Below are 18,132 nucleotides of genomic sequence, written 5' to 3' on the forward strand. Positions count from 1 at the left end.
ATGTACATTGTATTTCCAAATTTTATTTTAAATGAAGCAGTGCTTTCAAACCAGAAAAAAAACAAAGTCTTCAAGAAATTTTACGGGGAAAATGTACATGAATTCCAAGGAAAATGAAGTAACTAGCAAAGCTATTTTAGGGAGTGGGGAGTTTGCTTTTACTGAGTTAACGCGAGAGCGAACAAGAGATCTGGGCGTTCATAAGAATTCACAAAAACTGAACATGAGATTGGCATGCTGTACCCGTACCCGTTGCCCTACAATAGAAAGGACAAAGTAACCAGGCGCATTATGTAGCGTAATAGGTGAAAGAAGGGAACCCCCACCCCCACCCCCACCCCCACCCCCCCCCCCTTTGTGTTGGTCATTGTGTCACCAGAATCTCAGGTATTCTTTTGAGATTTAAGTTTTTACACTGTATCGTATTTTTTCCAGGACAGAAATAAAATACAGTCTCCGCAATATAATACAAAATGCTGCAAGACAGTGGCGCACCCAGGATTTGGCTGGGGGGGGGGGGGTCTCACAATTCTTTTTCAATTTTTTTTTTTTTTAGAAATTTGAATTTTTCAAATAATGTTGCCCACAATTTTTGGCTGCAATTTGGGTTTTTTTAATTTTTGTTTTTTGGGGGCGAATTTGTTTGACGTTGGTGGTGCCATTTACACCCCTATTATACTACTCGAAAAAAGGCCACATAAATATCACCACGGTCAAATTGTGGACCAAAAAAAATGCCAAAAAAATCGATCAATGTCTTGGGCGGGGGCTCATGCCCACGAGGGCCCCCAGGTGCGCCACTGCAACAAATTTCAGTGAAATCGTCACTTTGTAGAAAAATATATCTCTTGGGGGTGGGGCCACATTTTATAAAAGTCGGTGGTTAATTGTATTAACAAAAATTCTAGCTGGAACGGGCAATTTTGGTGTGTTGTTTCCCATCCAGTCAAGTGAACGGGTGTGGATAGAACGTTTAGGCCTACATGGCAAATCATAACCTTTTTTGTTCCCTTGCATATTAACTTGAAAAACTAACAATCTAACCCAAATTGTGATGTTTCTATTAAAAACATTAAATAAACAAACTTGTACATGTCATTATTGTTTCTGTGAAATTGTAGCTGGAGTGCCATTATTTTTAGGAGTAAACCTACGCCACTGATTCAGCTTCCACCAAATTGTTGGAGGAATCATCCTCTTCTTTCTTGAATCTTGAGAGGGTGTACCCACTGCAGGCAAGGAGACAAATGACACCGGCTAGGCTGCCGAGGACGATATCCAACGCTTTGCCTTTCAGTTTGGGTTTGCCTACGAATAAGGGGGGGGGGGTGGAAAATGGAAATGAGTTTTAATACGTTTTCTCTAAATGAGTGCACTGATCGACTGACTAAGACACTGAGTATAATAAAATAACTAGGCCTATTCCTCATTTGCATACGTATCCAAAAGTGTTAAAAAGAGAGCAGGTAGTGGTGGGAGCGTACTGCTTGACACCCTGGGACCGAGATTGGGGCTGGGTAAGTTGCCCTGCATGAGACACCAGCTCGGTTGGGTTGGGTTGGGTTTGGTTGGGTTGGGTTTGGTTTGGTTGGGTAGGGTTGGGCTCCTGGGTTGAGTTGGATTGGGTTAATTGGGTTTGGTTGGGTTAGGTTGGGTTTGGTTTGGTTGGGTTGGGATAGGTTGGGCTCCTGGGTTGAGTTGGATTGGGTTAATTGGGTTTGGTTGGGTTAGGTTGGGTTGGGTTGGGTTTGGTTGGGTTTGGTTTGGTTGGGTTGGGTTGGGTTGGGTTGGGTTGGGATGGGTTGGGCTGGGATGGGTTGGGTTTGGTTGGGATGGGTTGGGTTTGGTTTGGTTGGGTTGGGTTGGGTTGGGTTGGGTTGGGTTGGGTTGGGTTGGGTTGGGTTGGGTTGGGTTGGGCTGGGTTCGGTTGGGCTGGGTTGAGTTGGGTTGGGTTAATTGGGTTGGGTTTGGTTGGTTTGGGCTGGGTTGGGTTTGATTGGGCTGGGTTGGGTTGGGCTGGGTTGAGTTGGGTTGGGTTAATTGGGTTGGGTTTGGTTTGGTTTGGTTGGGTTGGGTTAGGTTGGGTTGAGTTGGATTGGGTTGAGTTGGGTTGGGTTTGGTTGGGCTGGGTTGGGTTAATTGGGTTGGGTTTGGTTGGTTTGGGTTGGGTTGGGTTTGATTGGGCTGGGTTGGGTTGGGCTGGGTTGAGTTGGGTTCGGTTAATTGGGTTGGGTTTGGTTGGGTTGGGTTGGGTTGGGTTAGGTTGGGTTGAGTTGGATTGGGTTAATTGGGTTTGGTTTGGTTGGGTTGGGTTGGATTGGGTTGGGTTGGGTTGGGTTGGGCTGGGCTGGGTTGGGTTTGGTTGGGCTGGGTTTGGTTGGGATGGGTTGGGTTGGTTGGGTTGGGTTGGTTTTGATTGGGTTGGGTTGGGTTGGGTTCGGTTGGGCTGGGTTTGGTTAGGCTGGGTTGGGTTGGGTTTGGTTGGGCTGGGTTTGGTTTGGTTGGGTTTGGTTGGGTTGGGTTGGGTTTGGTTTGGTTGGGTTGGGTTGGGTTTGGTTGGGTTGGGTTTGGTTTGGTTGGGTTGGGTTGGGCTCCTGGGTTGAGTTGGATTGGGTTAATTGGGTTTGGTTGGGTTAGGTTGGGTTGGGTTGGGTTGGGTTGGGATGGGTTGGGCTCCTGGGTTGAGTTGGATTGGGTTAATTGGGTTTGGTTGGGTTAGGTTGGGTTGGGTTGGGTTTGGTTGGGTTGGGCTGGGTTGGGTTGGGTTGGGTTGGGTTGGGTTGGGTTGGGATGGGTTGGGCTGGGATGGGTTGGGTTTGGTTGGGATGGGTTGGGTTTGGTTGGGTTGGGTTGGGTTGGGTTGGGTTGGGTTTGGTTGGGTTGGGTTGGGTTGGGCTCCTGGGTTGAGTTGGATTGGGTTAATTGGGTTTGGTTGGGTTAGGTTGGGTTGGGTTTGGTTTGGTTTGGTTTGGTTTGGTTTGGTTTGGTTTGGTTGGGTTGGGTTGGGATGGGTTGGGCTGGGATGGGTTGGGTTTGGTTGGGATGGGTTGGGTTTGGTTGGGTTGGGTTGGGTTTGGTTTGGTTGGGTTGGATTGGGTTGGGTTGGGTTGGGTTGGGCTGGGCTGGGCTGGGCTGGGTTGGGTTTGGTTGGGCTGGGTTTGGTTGGGATGGGTTGGTTGGTTGGGTTGGGTTGGGTTTGATTGGGTTTGGTTTGGTTGGGCTGGGTTTGGTTAGGCTGGGTTGGGTTGGGTTTGGTTGGGCTGGGTTTGGTTTGGTTGGGTTGGGTTTGGTTTGGTTGGGTTTGGTTGGGTTGGGTTTGGTTGGGTTGGGTTTGGTTGGGTTGGGTTGGGTTGAATTGGGTTGGGTTGGGTTGGGTTGGGTTGGGTTGGGTTTGGTTGGGTTGGGTTGGGTTTGGTTGGGTTGGGTTTGGTTTGGTTGGGTTGGGTTGGGCTCCTGGGTTGAGTTGGATTGGGTTAATTGGGTTTGGTTGGGTTAGGTTGGGTTTGGTTTGGTTTGGTTGGGTTGGGTTGGGATGGGTTGGGCTCCTGGGTTGAGTTGGATTGGGTTAATTGGGTTTGGTGGGGTTAGGTTGGGTTGGGTTGGGTTTGGTTGGATTTGGTTTGGTTTGGTTGGGTTGGGTTGGGTTGGGCTGGGATGGGTTGGGTTTGGTTGGGATGGGTTGGGTTTGGTTGGGTTTGGTTTGGTTTGGTTGGGTTGGGTTTGGTTGGGTTGGGTTCGGTTTGGTTGGGCTGGGTTTTGTTGGGCTGGGTTGAGTTGGGTTGGGTTAATTGGGTTGGGTTTGGTTGGTTTGGGTTGGGTTGGGTTTGATTGGGCTGGGTTGGGTTGGGCTGGGTTGAGTTGGGTTGGGTTAATTGGGTTGGGTTTGGTTTGGTTGGTTGGGTTGGGTTAGGTTGGGTTGAGTTGGATTGGGTTAATTGGGTTGGGTTTGGTTGGGTTGGGTTGGATTGGGTTGGGTTGGGTTGGGTTTGGCTGGGCTGGGTTGGGTTTTGGTTGGGCTGGGTTTGGTTGGGATGGGTTGGGTTGGTTGGGTTGGGTTGGGTTTGATTGGGTTTGGTTTGGTTTGGTTGGGCTGGGTTTGGTTAGGCTGGGTTGGGTTGGGTTTGGTTGGGCTGGGTTTGGTTTGGTTGGGTTTGGTTGGGTTGGTTTTTGGTTGGGTTGGGTTTGGTTGGGTTGGGTTGAGTTGGGTTGGGTTGGGTTGGGTTGGGTTGGGTAGGGTTTGGTTGGGTTGGGTAGGGTTGGGTAGGGTTGGGTTGGGTTTGGTAGGGTTGGGTTGGGTTGGGTTGGGTTGGGTTGGGTTGGGTAGGGTTGGGTTGGGGTGGGTAGGGTTGGGTTGGGTTGGGTTGGGTTGGGTAGGGTTGGGTAGGGGTGGGTTGGGGTGGGTTGGGTTGGGGTGGGTTGGGTTGGGTTGGATTGGGTTGGGTTGGGTTGGGTTGGGCTGGGCTGGGATGAGTTGGATTAGGTTGGGTGAGTTTGGTTTGGTTGGGTCGAGTCGGGACGGGTCGGGTCTGTTTAGGTCGATTCTTGTTGGGAAAGGCCGAGTTAAGTTGGGCTGGGTTGGGTTTATAGGAGTCTAGGTAGGTAGGGCTGGTAGGGCTTGCAAGTTACATTGTAGTTGTTGGGTTTGCTTGGGGTGAGTTAGGTTGGCCAGTTCAGTGACTTTCCTGAGTCTGAGTAAGTACTCACTATTCTTAATGGATGAATAAGTCAGTACAAAACCGCTCCTCGTCACCATATGATCCGTCCGAAATCTCAGAGTGATGGCGCTTCCCTCGGAGACGACGTCATAGTCGGGTAAAGAGGTACCACAGACAACTGCTAGACGAGGGGAATGGATAGAACTACCATCGTAAATGCTCAAGTAGTCTGAGCTGCCACAGCCATTCTCAAACCCCTCAATGTCAACTGTTTGGAAGCTGAGTGAAATGTGTCGACCCGAATCGACGTTGATCGTCAGGGTGCAGTCCAGATTGCTCCGGTAATTCGGACCGCGTTGAGAGCGCAACGTTCCCCTGGAACTGCCGGCGTTTATCGTCGACCTTTCGCACATGTACTCTGTTGTGTACGGAGAAAATGTCTGATTATTTTGCTGTTGCACAGGTTCTATAAATCATTGACAAATATAAGCTTGAAAAAGTCGGCACAAATTACAAACATTTCTAGGCCTATACGAGAAGACATTGGACAGACAAAGACCATTATTTTGTTTATTTTTTGGGTGTTTTTTGTTTTAATGCGACCTTCTATAAATTGGTAACACTCCCTAGCTGTATAAATTTTTAAAAAGAATCACAATTGACGATGCATACGATGATAAGCCTAGACTTGATGCCAAGTCGGTTGTTTTGCGTACGGTACCGGCATACATATGGCTCCACGCACGCCCTATATCGCTGCAATTGCGCGTAGATTGGAGACCAAAATGCTGACTACTGATGTTCAATTACCGCCGACTTGGCGAATACGTTTTCAATTTTTTACACAACATATGGCAGTATTTTGAATCGCTAGCGAATTCTATGCGAGCACTCTGATTGGTTCCGATTCCAGAGTATATTCTAGGCCGCCACGGAAGATCATCGAGGGTTTGTACTTTATTATGTTGTGTAACATCACAAAAAAAACATTATAGGGCATACACGACTCAAATAAAAAATATCACAATGACACATTTCATTTCAATACACAATTGACCTGGCTGAGTGGTCGTTAAAACATGGAAATGGAGTTTGACTGAAGTTCACGGACAAATACGACTCAGGCGCGGTTCTAGAACCAATATTTTGGGGGGGCTAGCACGGTGGATCCAGAATTTTTTCAGGGAGGCGTGCTGAAATGTTGACCGGTTATTTTTTCCAGACACTTAGGCCTCCGAGAATCAATATGTGTGTGTGTGGGGGGGGGGGGGGCCTCATGCCATATTTTCAATGGGGAGCGCCAATAAAATCCTAAAATCATTCACACTATATTGACTAATGCACCCTTGTCACGGCTATTTCTTCTTTAGGGGGAGACCGTTCGCATGTACATCACAATCCTTCCTTTTGCTTATGCAATTTTTTTTTTACGGAATTTATTTGGGGGGGGGGGGCTAGACAAAATTTTTGGGGGGCTACAGCCCCCCCAGCCCCCCCCCCCCCTAGAACCGCGCCTGATACGACTATCTAACGACCTGTCATTAAGTCTATGATAAGCCACGCCTACTGTGCTCACTTTAAACAAGCTTTTAAATTAGAAAATGCAACAAAGTAAACGTTTGTGGTTTTCCTTGCCCGTTGCTTTCACCAAATTCACCAGGGCCAACAACAGACAGACGACGTCACACCAACCTCGGGACAACATTGTCACTGCCAAGAAAAATCGGTATAGTCCTTGCTCTTTCAAAATATGTATTAAATAGCGACAGTTTCCTCCATAGTTTCCGTGATATGCCTATATTACAATAAGAACCGTACACACGAGCAATGCGGAAGCCAGAAAGTAATGCGTCATGTCATTTCTAACGAATGCGGCTAGTCACAAATCACATCGGCTTGTTGCCCAATTGGAGTAAAAAAGAAAACCTCGTACAATTCCTTTACCTACATATACCACAGATGCCAAGTACGACAAAGGTTGATACTACGGTTACCAGCCGCTGGTTCATGTGCTCAACGATAGACTTTCTCCGCTTGTCTTGACAGATTATTGAACAAGGGAGTAGATCAGTCGAACATCATGCTGAATGCCCAGAATGGGAATTTGTGCAAAATACAGCTCAGTGTTGGCATTAATTGCCACAGTGCTGTGCATGATTACTCAAGCGTGAAAGTTTGAACAATCCTCACCAAAAAAAAAAGTTCCGTCGGGTACATTGTTTGGGCCATAAACAAGCATTGATCACTAGTACTGCCCACATTTTCTATGAAATTGTTTTCACAAAAGCCTCTTGAACGAAAGCATTGTGCTTGCAGATATTCAGATTATCCGTCACAGGGTAGTTGCTATGCACAATGTGCACAAGTTCTCCATAACTGAATAATCATGATCCATTGACGATGTAAGCTTCAAATAAAAACACCACTCTACGGAAACCGGTTTATACCACTCAAATGGTATACATTGTAATAGACAAGAGATATCTTTAATTACATTTAAAAAAAAAATGTATTTCAGCAGACATTGGGGCAGAAAAATAATTTTGCACACATTTGATTTTTATTTAATTACAAGATAAATAAGTCAGTCGCAGAGGTAAACAGCAAATTACGATGTGTTTACAATTCCATTGTTACTTGTATATGGGAGTGGTAAAATTGCGAACGGTAACTTCATTTATAACAGCCAATGGGCATATCCAGCTTATGTTTTACAATGAGTTCCACTCATGCAATGTGCCCCTCGGCCGCCTGTTGATCGCCGAGTACCAGCTGCCCATCCACAAGGGCGGATCCAGAACACAATTTTTGGGGGGCCAAAATAATTTGGTCCCCCAAAGAAGTGGGTCACAAAAATTACGGCGTGGGGTTCGGGGCCCGCTTAAGGGCCCCGAAACAATTTTGGTTTCTAGATGCTCTGTGGTGCGATCTGAGGCAATTTCTGACCACTTTAACCAATGTTTTTTGAGGAAAAGATGGTGGTGTACTCATTGCCTGCCTTTATTGTGATGTCACCAAAAAAAAAAAAAAAAGTTGGTTTCGTTTCGTTTTTTTTTTTTGGGGGGGGCCATATCCCCCTTTGGCCCCCCCCCCCCCCCCCCCCGGATACGCCCTTGCCCATCCATTGACTGATGCTCACTATTGGCTGGTTCCCCAGGATCGATCTGCTGCATTGCCATGGTAGCCCCATCACATCCCGGCTGCTGTGGATTCGATGCTACACTTGTCTGCGTCTTTCCTCGTCGTTGCTTGAAGCATCCAATGTAACACAGAGAGACACAGCCGATGATGCAACAAAGAGCAATGACATTAGACAGATGATGACGATTATAATGATAAACTAGAAATGTGTTTGTGGACAAACACAAGCTGTTTCGGATATTTAAAATACTCTGTGCACATGATGAACACTTGATGAAGTCACTTCGAATGTCATCTGCCAAGTGAAAAGTCAATCAGACATATAGTGCCAAAGTATGATTTGAAGAAAAACGTGTACAAACCCTATGGGGAAAAGTGCATCTTTAATGTGAAGTAACCTTACACCTGATGATGTCACGATCACGAATTTCTTCTAGGACCATCTGTAGGTGGTAGTCTAAGTGTGTACCAAGTCTAACGTCGATCAGATTTACGAAAGTGCCAAGGTAGAGTGTTTTAAAACGTGTACAAACCCTATGGGGAAAAATGCATCTTTAACGTGACGTAATCCCACACCTGATGTCGTCACGATCACAAATTTCTTCTAGGACCATCTGTGGGTGGTAATCTAAGTGTGTACCAAGTCTGACATCGATCGGATTTACAGAAGTGCCAAAGTGGAGTGTTTTATAACGTGTACAAAACATATGGGGAAAAATGCATCTTTAATGTGACGTAACCCAACACCAGATAACGTCACGATCACGAATTTCTTCTAGGACCATCTGCGGGTGGTAATCTAAGTATGTATCAAGTCTGAGGTCGATCGGATTTACGAAGAGGCCAAAGTGGAGTGTTTTAAAACGTGTACAAAACATATGGGAAAAATGCATCTTTAATGTGACGTAACCCGACACCTAATGACGTCACGGTCACAAATTTCTTCTAGGACCATCTGTGGGTGGTGGTCTAAGTATGTATCAAGTCTGAAATCAATCGGATTTGAAAAAGTGGCAAAGTGGACTGGTGGAAGAAACGTGTGTTAAACCTATGGAGAAAAAGTCTGAAAAAGGAGAAAAAAAAAACTAGAAATGTGTTTGTGGACAAACACAAGCTGTTTCGGATATTTAAAATACTCTGTGCACATGATGAACACTTGATGAAGTCACTTCGAATGTCATCTGCCAAGTGAAAGGTCAATCAGACATACAGTGCCAAAGTATGACTTGAAGAAAACGTGTACAAAACCTACGGGGAAAAATGCATCTTTAATGTGAAGTAACCTTACACCTGATGATGTCACGATCACGAATTTCTTCTAGGACCATCTGTGGGTGGTAGTCTAAGTGTGTACCAAGTCTAACGTGGATCGGATTTACAAAAGTGCCAAAGTAGAATGTTTTAAAACGTGTACAAACCCTATGGGGAAAAATGCATCTTTAATGTGACGTAACCCAACACCTGATAACGTCACGATCACAAATTTCTTCTAGGACCATCTGTGGGTGGTGGTCTAAGTAGGTATCAAGTCTGAGGTCGATCGGATTTACAAAAGTGCCAAAGTGGAGTGTTTTATAACGTGTACAAACCCTATGGGGAAAAATGCATCTTTAATGTGGCGTAACCCAACACCTGATGACGTCACGATCACAAATTTCTTCTAGGACCATCTGTGGGTGGTGGTCTAAGTATGTATCAAGTCTGAGGTCGATCGGATTTACGAAGAGGCCAAAGTGGAGTGTTTTAAATATAAACGCCATTGTGAATACTCGTCCGAATCGAACAAGGGAAACACAGAGTTCACTGGATGGACATTCACACAATAATGGCTTATTTTTATCGTTTATACATACCATCTACTACGAATCCATTATTTTCTTCAAATGTGCTGCCGCTACATGATGACTTTGCCATTATTGTAGTGCTTTACAATGCACTTTTGAAATAAGCCCCGCAACATGAAACTGATTATTGATGCCTTATTTGGATTTATAAAACCATGCCTAATATGTTTTGATTGACATTCATTTATATGCGGCTTAGATGTTTGATACTTTTAAAATTCTATGAAAAAAATCGGAGTCTGTATTTCATAACTTTGCAGGCCAGTAAATCGGTCTAAAGTTGCCTACGCCAAATTCTTCGGTTTTTGAGCATAATATTATGGGCCATGAACTTGAGGGTTTGTAAAAAAAAAAACAATATGGCAGGAAGCCGTGCACAGGACTGTGAGCTGGTAGTTCTGTGCTATTTGGATGACATTGGGCCCTAAAAGCGCTTTATTTTGCAATGGAGTGTAGGCATCGTTTTTCAAAATGGCGATGGGCTCGAGGACTATTTTAAGGGGTGATCATCTTCGGATGGAAATTTCTCCTACAAGTCATCAGTTAACCCCCCCCCCCCCAAAAAAAAAATATTTTGAATTTCTGAAAAGGGGGCATTTATCATTGGGGTCTACGGCAGCTTATAGTTTACTGGTCTGCAACCATAAAACATAAATGCATGCTACACCGGACCCAGCTTTTGCTCATGGGCCGGGAGGGAGCAGTCGATGGGGTCAGCGATGGGCTGGTGTTATAAGCAGGCAGGTTAATAGGCACGTGCTACATACTTCTGCATGATTTTCCTATATTTGTCGGCCTCGGGAGTTAGATTCCGTACCCACACCCCTCCGCGATACAACGTGCATACTCTTTGCTTAGTTACGTGCTGTTATCATGTTATCTGAATTATTCAAGCATGATTTTCACCTAGATTTTCAACTATTTAACCCTCCCCACCCCCATTTTTTCCACGGGTGCCTTTGTTTCACGAGTGCCCTATTTTCAGGAATGCCCTTTTCATAAGGTTGCAGACCAGTAAATCGGTCCGAAATTGCCTGCGCCGGCCAAATCACGATTTGCATGCCCGTCAAAATATTCAGTATTTAAGCATGCTGTGGGCCATGAACTTGAGGGTTTGTAAAAAAAATATGGGTGGAGGCCGTGCACAGGACTGTGAGCTTGTAGTTCCGTTCAATTTGGATGAAATTGGGGCCCTTAAAGCGCTCTATTTTGCAATGGAGTGTAGGCATCGTTTTTCAATATGGCGATGGGCTTCAGGACTTTTTTCAGGGGTTATCATCTTCGGATGGAAATTTCTCCTAAAAGTCATCAGTTAACCCCCCAAAAATTGAAAAGAAAATGAAAGATGATGAAATAAGCTTTAATTTGATGTGTATTTCGAACATCTTGGAGAGTTGTGAGTATTTTTCCCGAATCTCTGAAGTGTGAGCATTTACCATCGGGGTCTATGGAAGTTTATTTACTGGTCTGCAACCATAACGCCCCACGAACGTCGGCAACTGCTATGTAGAGCGCCGCCTATTATATGCTAATGTCCAGCCCCACTCTTTCTTTTTTTTGGGGGGGGGGTATGGACGCCGGGTGAGGGTGGGGGTATGGACACCGGGTGACCGGTTAATACCCCCGTCTTCCTTCAATAACTGTGCACGTCTAAAATCATAACATGTTTCGCGCGCCGGTCAATCGACCTCAATTTAAATTTTGCTACATGTAGCTGCTGATTGGTCATTTCGGCTGACATGCTTCGTTGTACAATGCACATTAATGTACAACAGGTTACGGAAGCAGCAGCGCGTAGCCAGAGTTCTCATGCTGGGGGAAGGCTGGACGTTATAGGAGGGGCGCCCAATTTTAGGCGTGCTGAAAGGTTGACAGGGTTTTATTTTTCACCGGACAGCCGTCCTCACTAAAATCAAAAAGTGTAGGGGGAACCATCTTCCCATGGGGCCGCTGTTCAAAACCGACATCATGGTATTGTCAGACAATTGGTGGCGTTTATTCGCTTTCCACGGGCCGTTAATGATGGAGCCAATCGCTAAAAACAGGTTTTCGTAAACACTTATTAAACATTGTGAAAAATAGGAAATTTCTGTTCAACCAGCTACATTTTGTATATTGTAAATTGTAATCACGTTAACTTATAGGACTGTATTTTTGTCCGGTTGCCACATTTCCAGTAGGGGGGCTCCGAACGATAATGGGGTGTGCCCCCCCCCCCCCCCCCCCCCCGTAGCTAAGCCCCTGTACGGAAGACCCGATACAAGGCGCCCGCTGAATGGGCAAAATCTTGAAATCAAGAAGCGGTCTTGTTTTGCACAATTTATCGCCGAATCTGCTCGCGCATCATAGACCTTCACTGTGCAAAGTTCTACATGTACAAAATGTATAGGCCTACAGTCGACTCTCGTCAGTGCAAACTCTGTCAATACAAAATTCTGGTTATAACAAACATAAAGCCTTAGTCCCGACTGTGCATTTATGTGCACAATGAATGGGACTGATGCTCCTCTTAATACAAAATTCTGATATAACAAACAATTTGGCTAGGTCCGAACGAGTTTGTATTTACGAGACTGGACTGTAATTAAATATGCACACGTATTTCAAATTTTAAGCAATCCAAAATTAAACACAAAATGTAATGTCAATCAAACCTCGAGTCTAGACATAATTTTATTAAAAGCCTTCAACTTAGGGCGAGCGATTCATTTATTCTTCAACAAACCTGTGCACTCTGAATTTCAATTGTTATTATGTACATGTTAAAATATTTTAGTCTCGTATCAAGCCGCTTTGAAGTAAAGATCACCGAAACAGGGTCTAAGGCCAGTAATATTGCGTTACAGTCTTTGAATCATCTTGCGTACAGGGAAAGGATTTCGAAATTTACAAAAAAAAGTTACACAAAGAATGGTTTAAAAAAGTTTAAAAAAATTCAGCCTTTGAGAAAGATTCAGCTCGGATTGAAAATCAGACCCCAAACCTTAAACATTTTAAAAATATTTACACAAATTTACAGAAAAATTAAAGTGGGCTACCGACTGTCCAAATACTGTAAACCAACTGAAATATCTGATGTTTCTTCAACTGCAAGTAAAAAAAAATGTTCTGAATTCCATAAAAAAGGGTAAGATCTTACTTTTAAAAAACAACAGTTAAATTGACCAGGCATTAAGGGTCGTATGGTGCAATTGAATACATGTACCATTCAATAGAGACATATTTCTTTTAAGTTAATGCAATCTGAAGAAATTTGACCATTTGGTTTTAAAAAGAACAGAAAGCACCGTGTGAATCGATGTACAATGCAACTGCCTTTCAAAACGAGCGAGGCGTCAAAATAAGTCACTGTTAACGAATGCATCCTTGGGAGCTGGAGAGAAGGCTAGTCGATGGCCCAGTGTCGCTGTTCGAATTCCAGTGCGGGTATGTGCGGAGCTAGGCTACCTGCTGAGACTCCTTATCGTAGCTCGGCGGCATTTGGTGCTCCTGTTGCATGACCATGCCCTGCTGTTGAGGTGGACCTGCCATTACCACGGTGTTGTGGGTGACTTGCTGTTTCTTGCAGCAGCAGTGGTAGCAGCAGCAGGCACACAGGACAATTACGACAACGACAGCGACAAGGACACCAATGATGATGGCGACAATGATTCCCACGCCAAGTCCGACAGCGGCTTCGACTGTATTGGAAAAAAACAAAAACGAAACAGGGCTGGTTTAGTTTCAAAGGTTTGGTTTTTAACAAATCGCTAAACACTTTACCGGACAGCGATTTTTTTTTCACCCTTCCATGCAGATCCCGATAACAAAATGCAAGGGCGGATCAAGAAATGTTTGCGGGGGGGGGGGGGTGAGGGTCAGGCCGGTCAGATCTGTTTATTACAGATTGTTGCGGACTGGAAGATTGTCATCTTTTGTATTATTACTATAATTGTTATATTTTGTCAGAGCAGGGGGATGTGTTTTCGAACCCCCCCCCCCCCTCTGGATACGCGCCTAATTAATGTCACTTTGCAATCACGCATTACAAAACTGCAATTCCTTGGCCGCTTAATGTTCACGGGTTAAGTGATCGAAACGCAGAGCCGTACTTGTTACAACTCAATTATTTAATAAACAGGGGAAGAAACAAAAGCTTTGAAACTCATCCATCGAGAAGAAAACATTTCTAATTCTACAGGCCCACGAATCAGCTTGGTTTGGCCTATTTACTTTTCTGGAGTAACATTTTAGAAAAGTTACCCCCAAAAAATGTGGAAGCACAGAATTCAAATGACTTACCACTTTGTGCTTTCGCCAAGTTGACCATCAACATCAGCAGACACCAGGCGACACACTGAAGCTTTGTATAGCTCGCCATGTTTGTTTTTCGTGAAGTAAAATGCTTGGATTTCACAAGGATTCAAATTTGACACCAAACGTCGGCAACACCCTGCTAGGTCTAGTATGCAACCTTGCTCGTCAGAAGTTTAAAAAGATTCTGTGAGCTCCAGATTCTGTGCGAGCGGTTTTACCCATTACAGACTGATGATCAGCATCGTCGTTGCCATGACAGCAAAACAATGTCATCGACCTTACAGGAAAAAAAACCCAGAAAAATGCGATAGCGGCATAAGACGGGTGCCCTTCTTTCGAGTCTATCCAACAATGTGAAGTCAAGGAACACGACCGTTTTAACAAAGTGATTAGAAAAGTCACATACCCACTGCCTTGACGTCATTATAAAGCTCCGGGGCGCGACAAAGGTTTCCTTGCCAATGCCGGCTGCCTAACCATGCAACAATATAACTGCGCTATCCATTGGACCGCAAGATTCTTACGCAACAAATTAAGGCCAATTGTGCGTGAATTACAAAGGGACCAGTTGCTATTTCTCCCACATTGAAATTCATTTAGCAAATCTTGACAAAATAATATGGCTCCAGGGTTGTCTTGGAAACGTTAGACTCGTTTCATTTGACACACATCCACAGCCTATTGTTTACATAATAATGGACCCCAATCGACAAAAGCTTGAAAATCTATATCATCTATAATCTATAAAACGTCAGTTTATATGAGCGAAATTAAAGGGAATATACAACATTTGCAAACATAAAAGAAAACTACCAAATTGTCACGAAAAACCTTACTGGACTGTTAGTGAATAACAGTCTAAAGCATCCTGTAAAATCAGGGCACCTGGTGTGCTGACATTTTCAAGAAAAGTGATATTTTTGTATGATTTATGCTGGTCGACCGACCAGTACTACCACTATTGGGGAAAAAAACAGGTGTTTTTTTTCTCAAATACTCGTCCCAATTAATCAAATTTGATAGTTCGCATTTTCTTTGTTATCGATTTTACACTGTGAACGGGTACAAGCCAGCTAGACTGATTCCCTGACCTTACATGATTCCCCGATGTCTATAAATTGCTCCGGTTTTTTTTTCAAGTTAAGTGGGCTCCGGCAACCAGACTACAAGAAAACGATTTTGTGTTTCTTGATTTTCCAGCATTTACGAACCCGAAACGTCAAACAAGTCAGTTTAACAATATTTGCTAAAGTATCAAATAATAACCTACAAATCCAAACAATTTCTGAAAATAACAGCAAAAGCACATGTTTAAATGGTGTGATTCCATCAGTTGGCCAACCTCTGCACATATTATACGAGTGCAGTCTTTCACTATAGCTCCATGTCTGTCTAACGCCCAATCCAGAAACTAACATTTATTTTGGAGTCGAAATGTCAGCTCAGAGCATTGCTCTATGCTTATAGCGTGGGTAAATTTAATTTTGTTTGGGGGGAGGGGTGTTATATCTCGGTTCTAGTGTTTGTGCTTTTTCGAGGGACTCAAAATAGGCACATTGAGTTTATGAGAATACATCCCATCCCTAACCCACCTGTGAATGCATTGAATTTAACATGGCCAACCCATTGTTAATATAAGAATACAGACCATTACACCCCCGAGTTGTTTATCACACATCATTGTGTATACTTAGTTACAACAGAGCGTGTGCTTAGTTACATGGTGTACTTAGTTACAGCAGAGCGTTTTACATTCCCTTGCTCTATGGTTTAGACCAAGGAACAGAGTGTTTATGGCACATTTTGCCAACTACGGGTTGCCAAACTATGGAAGGTCCAACACTGCAAAAAATGAAAAGTAGTTTTAATTATTATACACACATATTATTTGATTGTTGAAAATACAAAATTATCTACAAACGCTAAAAACTTATTCCTAAACGTGCCTTTTTCTTGTGCAATGAGGGTGTTTTATGATTTTTAAATTTTTTTTTGAAGTATAAGAATTATGTTGCCAATCACGGCTTCAATTTTTACGCTTGCGGCAGAATTGCGCTTAATGTTTTCAAACATGACGGCAAGGTCCATAAGGGTGCAGAACAGTAAATCGGTCAAAAAATTGCCTACGCCGGCCAAATCAGAGCATTTTGAAGGCCGTGAACTCGATGATATGCAAAAAAAAAAGAAGAAGAAGAAGAAGGGTGGAAGCCGAACAGAGGACTGCGAGCTCGTATTTCTGTGAAATATGGATGAAGGCCCTAATATGGCTCTATTTTGCAATGGAGCGTAAGCGTCCATTTTCAAAATGGCGATGGGCTTCACGGCTGCTTTTAGGGGTGATCATCTTTGGATGGAATTGTCACCCAAAAGTCATTGGTTAACCTCCAGAAAATTGAACTGAAAATCAAAGATGATGAAATAGCTTGAAATTGATGTACGTCCTGAACACCTCAGAGAGTTGTATTCTTCCTGAATTTCTGAAGTGGGGGCGTTTATCATTGGGGTCTATGGAAATTTATTTACTGGTCTGTAACCATAACATAAAGGACACTTCCGGGCGTCGAAACCACGTTCTCGTGTTGAATGAACACGAGACCGGGTTCCGATTAATGGCGGAAATCAAACACGCGGACAGTACGTGTTCGCGAACAAGATTTACAATCCCCACATTATGGGGAGTAGATGATCCTGAAAACGTCCAGGTACAGCCCAGTAAATAGGCCAAAATCTGTCCGCCGAGATCATGAATAAAAGTTGAACTATTGCTTTGATGCCACACTGTAATTTAAAGTGTGGATTCGAGAATACGAATCTGTTACACTGGTAAAAAAAAAGAGGTGTGGATTCGGAACGGCGATTCTTTAGTAAAGTGTGAATTCGGACTACGAATTATTACTTTAAACATTGTACTTATTATAAACATGTTACTGAGTACAGTCATAACACTTTTCACACGTTAACTTTCATTCTTTTTTAACGCATTCTATATACATTTGTAAACATTTTCCATTTGTTCCCTTCACATAAATAAACTAAAGAATTCACGGTTTTTATCTTGCCTAAATTCAAGTTAAGGAGGAATCCACGGCAATTCATTTCCCATTAACCCTAATCCAGCGCTTGATTACGTAAGAGCCTTAGAAAAACTCCTTTGCATGTAAATTACGCCCGATGGCCACCATACGAGATGCGCAAGTCTTTTCATCTCCACTCAACTGGACAGTTCGTTACAATACTTCTTTTGACGCAAGTCTGAGAATACGCTCGCAATGGTGAATTTACGAATTACGAATAGGCCTACATGTACACAGTTTCTCGTGTATTCTCCTGAAAAACTTGCTTCCAATTCTGAGCATTTTTGGATGCAATTGGGCCGAAAGTGGCGTTTTTAGCAATATTGTGGAGGGATCCCTTTTCAAGATGGCTACTTTTCCAGTTGGTCACTCGTTTTAGGGGCGGTCTTCTTTGGGTGAGGATTTCTTGAAAAGTCAATGGTCAACCCACCAAAAATTGAAAAGCAAATGAAAGATGATATGTTGATCATCACTTGTCTGTGCAGACTGAACATCTGTGACAGTTCTGAGTATTTAAAAAAATAATTTTTGAAGTATGGCCATTTATCACTGGTGTCTATGCATGGGAATTTTCACATGGGTGCACCCATTGATCTCCATATACACAAATGGCGGACTTATGCCTCCGGAAGCATTTTTTTCCATACCACATGCTCGCTACTATAGAATTATGCTGGAGGGCCCTACATATGTAGTAGTATAATGTTTAAAACTACCCCATCGACCGAGTCACTGCTGTAGACTCATGGATACTACATTGGATTACAAATCCGATGGTGTGAGTTCGATTCCCATTGGATGGTTTTTTTTTTAATTGATTCTTCTTCACTTCTTCTTTTTTGTTCTCTCTTAAAAAGGTTTGTTAGTCATTTGGAACATTTTTCTTACCAATATGTGGTTTGGAGGATTTTTTTCAAGGGAAAATATAGTCCGAGAACCTGACTTGTAATTCAAAGTGCTTCAGTATACGCCTAAAGCGAATTAGTGATATGGAAAAAAATTCCCCCGGAATTCGCATTAGTTTTTTTTGCATACAAATTAAAGCATTTAGTGCAGGAGCAGTTATGATATAAAATAAAATTGTACGTGGTTATAGAGTGGGCATGTCAGCCTTGTTTTTGC

General features: G+C 43.6%; 2 protein-coding genes across 2 annotated transcripts; both read right to left on the reverse strand.

Moving 5' to 3' along the window:
• Nucleotides 1-590: 590 nt before the first annotated feature.
• On the reverse strand, nucleotides 591-5,073 carry LOC119737066 (tolloid-like protein 1). Its single transcript, XM_038211138.1, has 2 exons — nucleotides 4,705-5,073; nucleotides 591-1,308 (listed from the first exon to the last, which is right to left on the reverse strand). The coding sequence occupies exons 1-2, from the start codon at nucleotides 5,066-5,068 to the stop codon at nucleotides 1,151-1,153; spliced, it is 522 nt and encodes a 173-aa protein (XP_038067066.1). The 5' UTR covers nucleotides 5,069-5,073; the 3' UTR covers nucleotides 591-1,150.
• A 7,206-nt stretch (nucleotides 5,074-12,279) lies between these two features.
• Nucleotides 12,280-14,196, reverse strand: LOC119737847 (small integral membrane protein 5-like). The gene is made up of 2 exons (XM_038212472.1): nucleotides 13,922-14,196; nucleotides 12,280-13,320 (listed from the first exon to the last, which is right to left on the reverse strand). Exons 1-2 carry the CDS (start codon nucleotides 13,998-14,000, stop codon nucleotides 13,079-13,081), a joined length of 321 nt encoding a protein of 106 aa, XP_038068400.1. The 5' UTR covers nucleotides 14,001-14,196; the 3' UTR covers nucleotides 12,280-13,078.
• Nucleotides 14,197-18,132: the final 3,936 nt, after the last annotated feature.

Source organism: Patiria miniata, unplaced genomic scaffold (genome assembly GCF_015706575.1).
Source record: "Patiria miniata isolate m_02_andy unplaced genomic scaffold, ASM1570657v1 HiC_scaffold_3, whole genome shotgun sequence".
Lineage (NCBI taxonomy): Eukaryota > Metazoa > Echinodermata > Asteroidea > Valvatida > Asterinidae > Patiria > Patiria miniata.

What these genes read in the sequence shown, in the direction of transcription:
- LOC119737847 (XM_038212472.1), bottom strand. Translation starts at nt 14,000, where the DNA reads ATGGCGAGCTATACAAAGCTTCAGTGTGTCGCCTGGTGTCTGCTGATG. An exon ending in CTTGGCGAAAGCACAAAGTG is followed by an intron (nt 13,321 to 13,921) that starts GTAAGTCATTTG and finishes TTTCCAATACAG; the next exon opens with TCGAAGCCGCTGTCGGACTT.
- LOC119737066 (XM_038211138.1), bottom strand. Translation starts at nt 5,068, where the DNA reads ATGTGCGAAAGGTCGACGATAAACGCCGGCAGTTCCAGGGGAACGTTG. An exon ending in TTATTCATCCATTAAGAATA is followed by an intron (nt 1,309 to 4,704) that starts GTGAGTACTTAC and finishes CCTTATTCGTAG; the next exon opens with GCAAACCCAAACTGAAAGGC.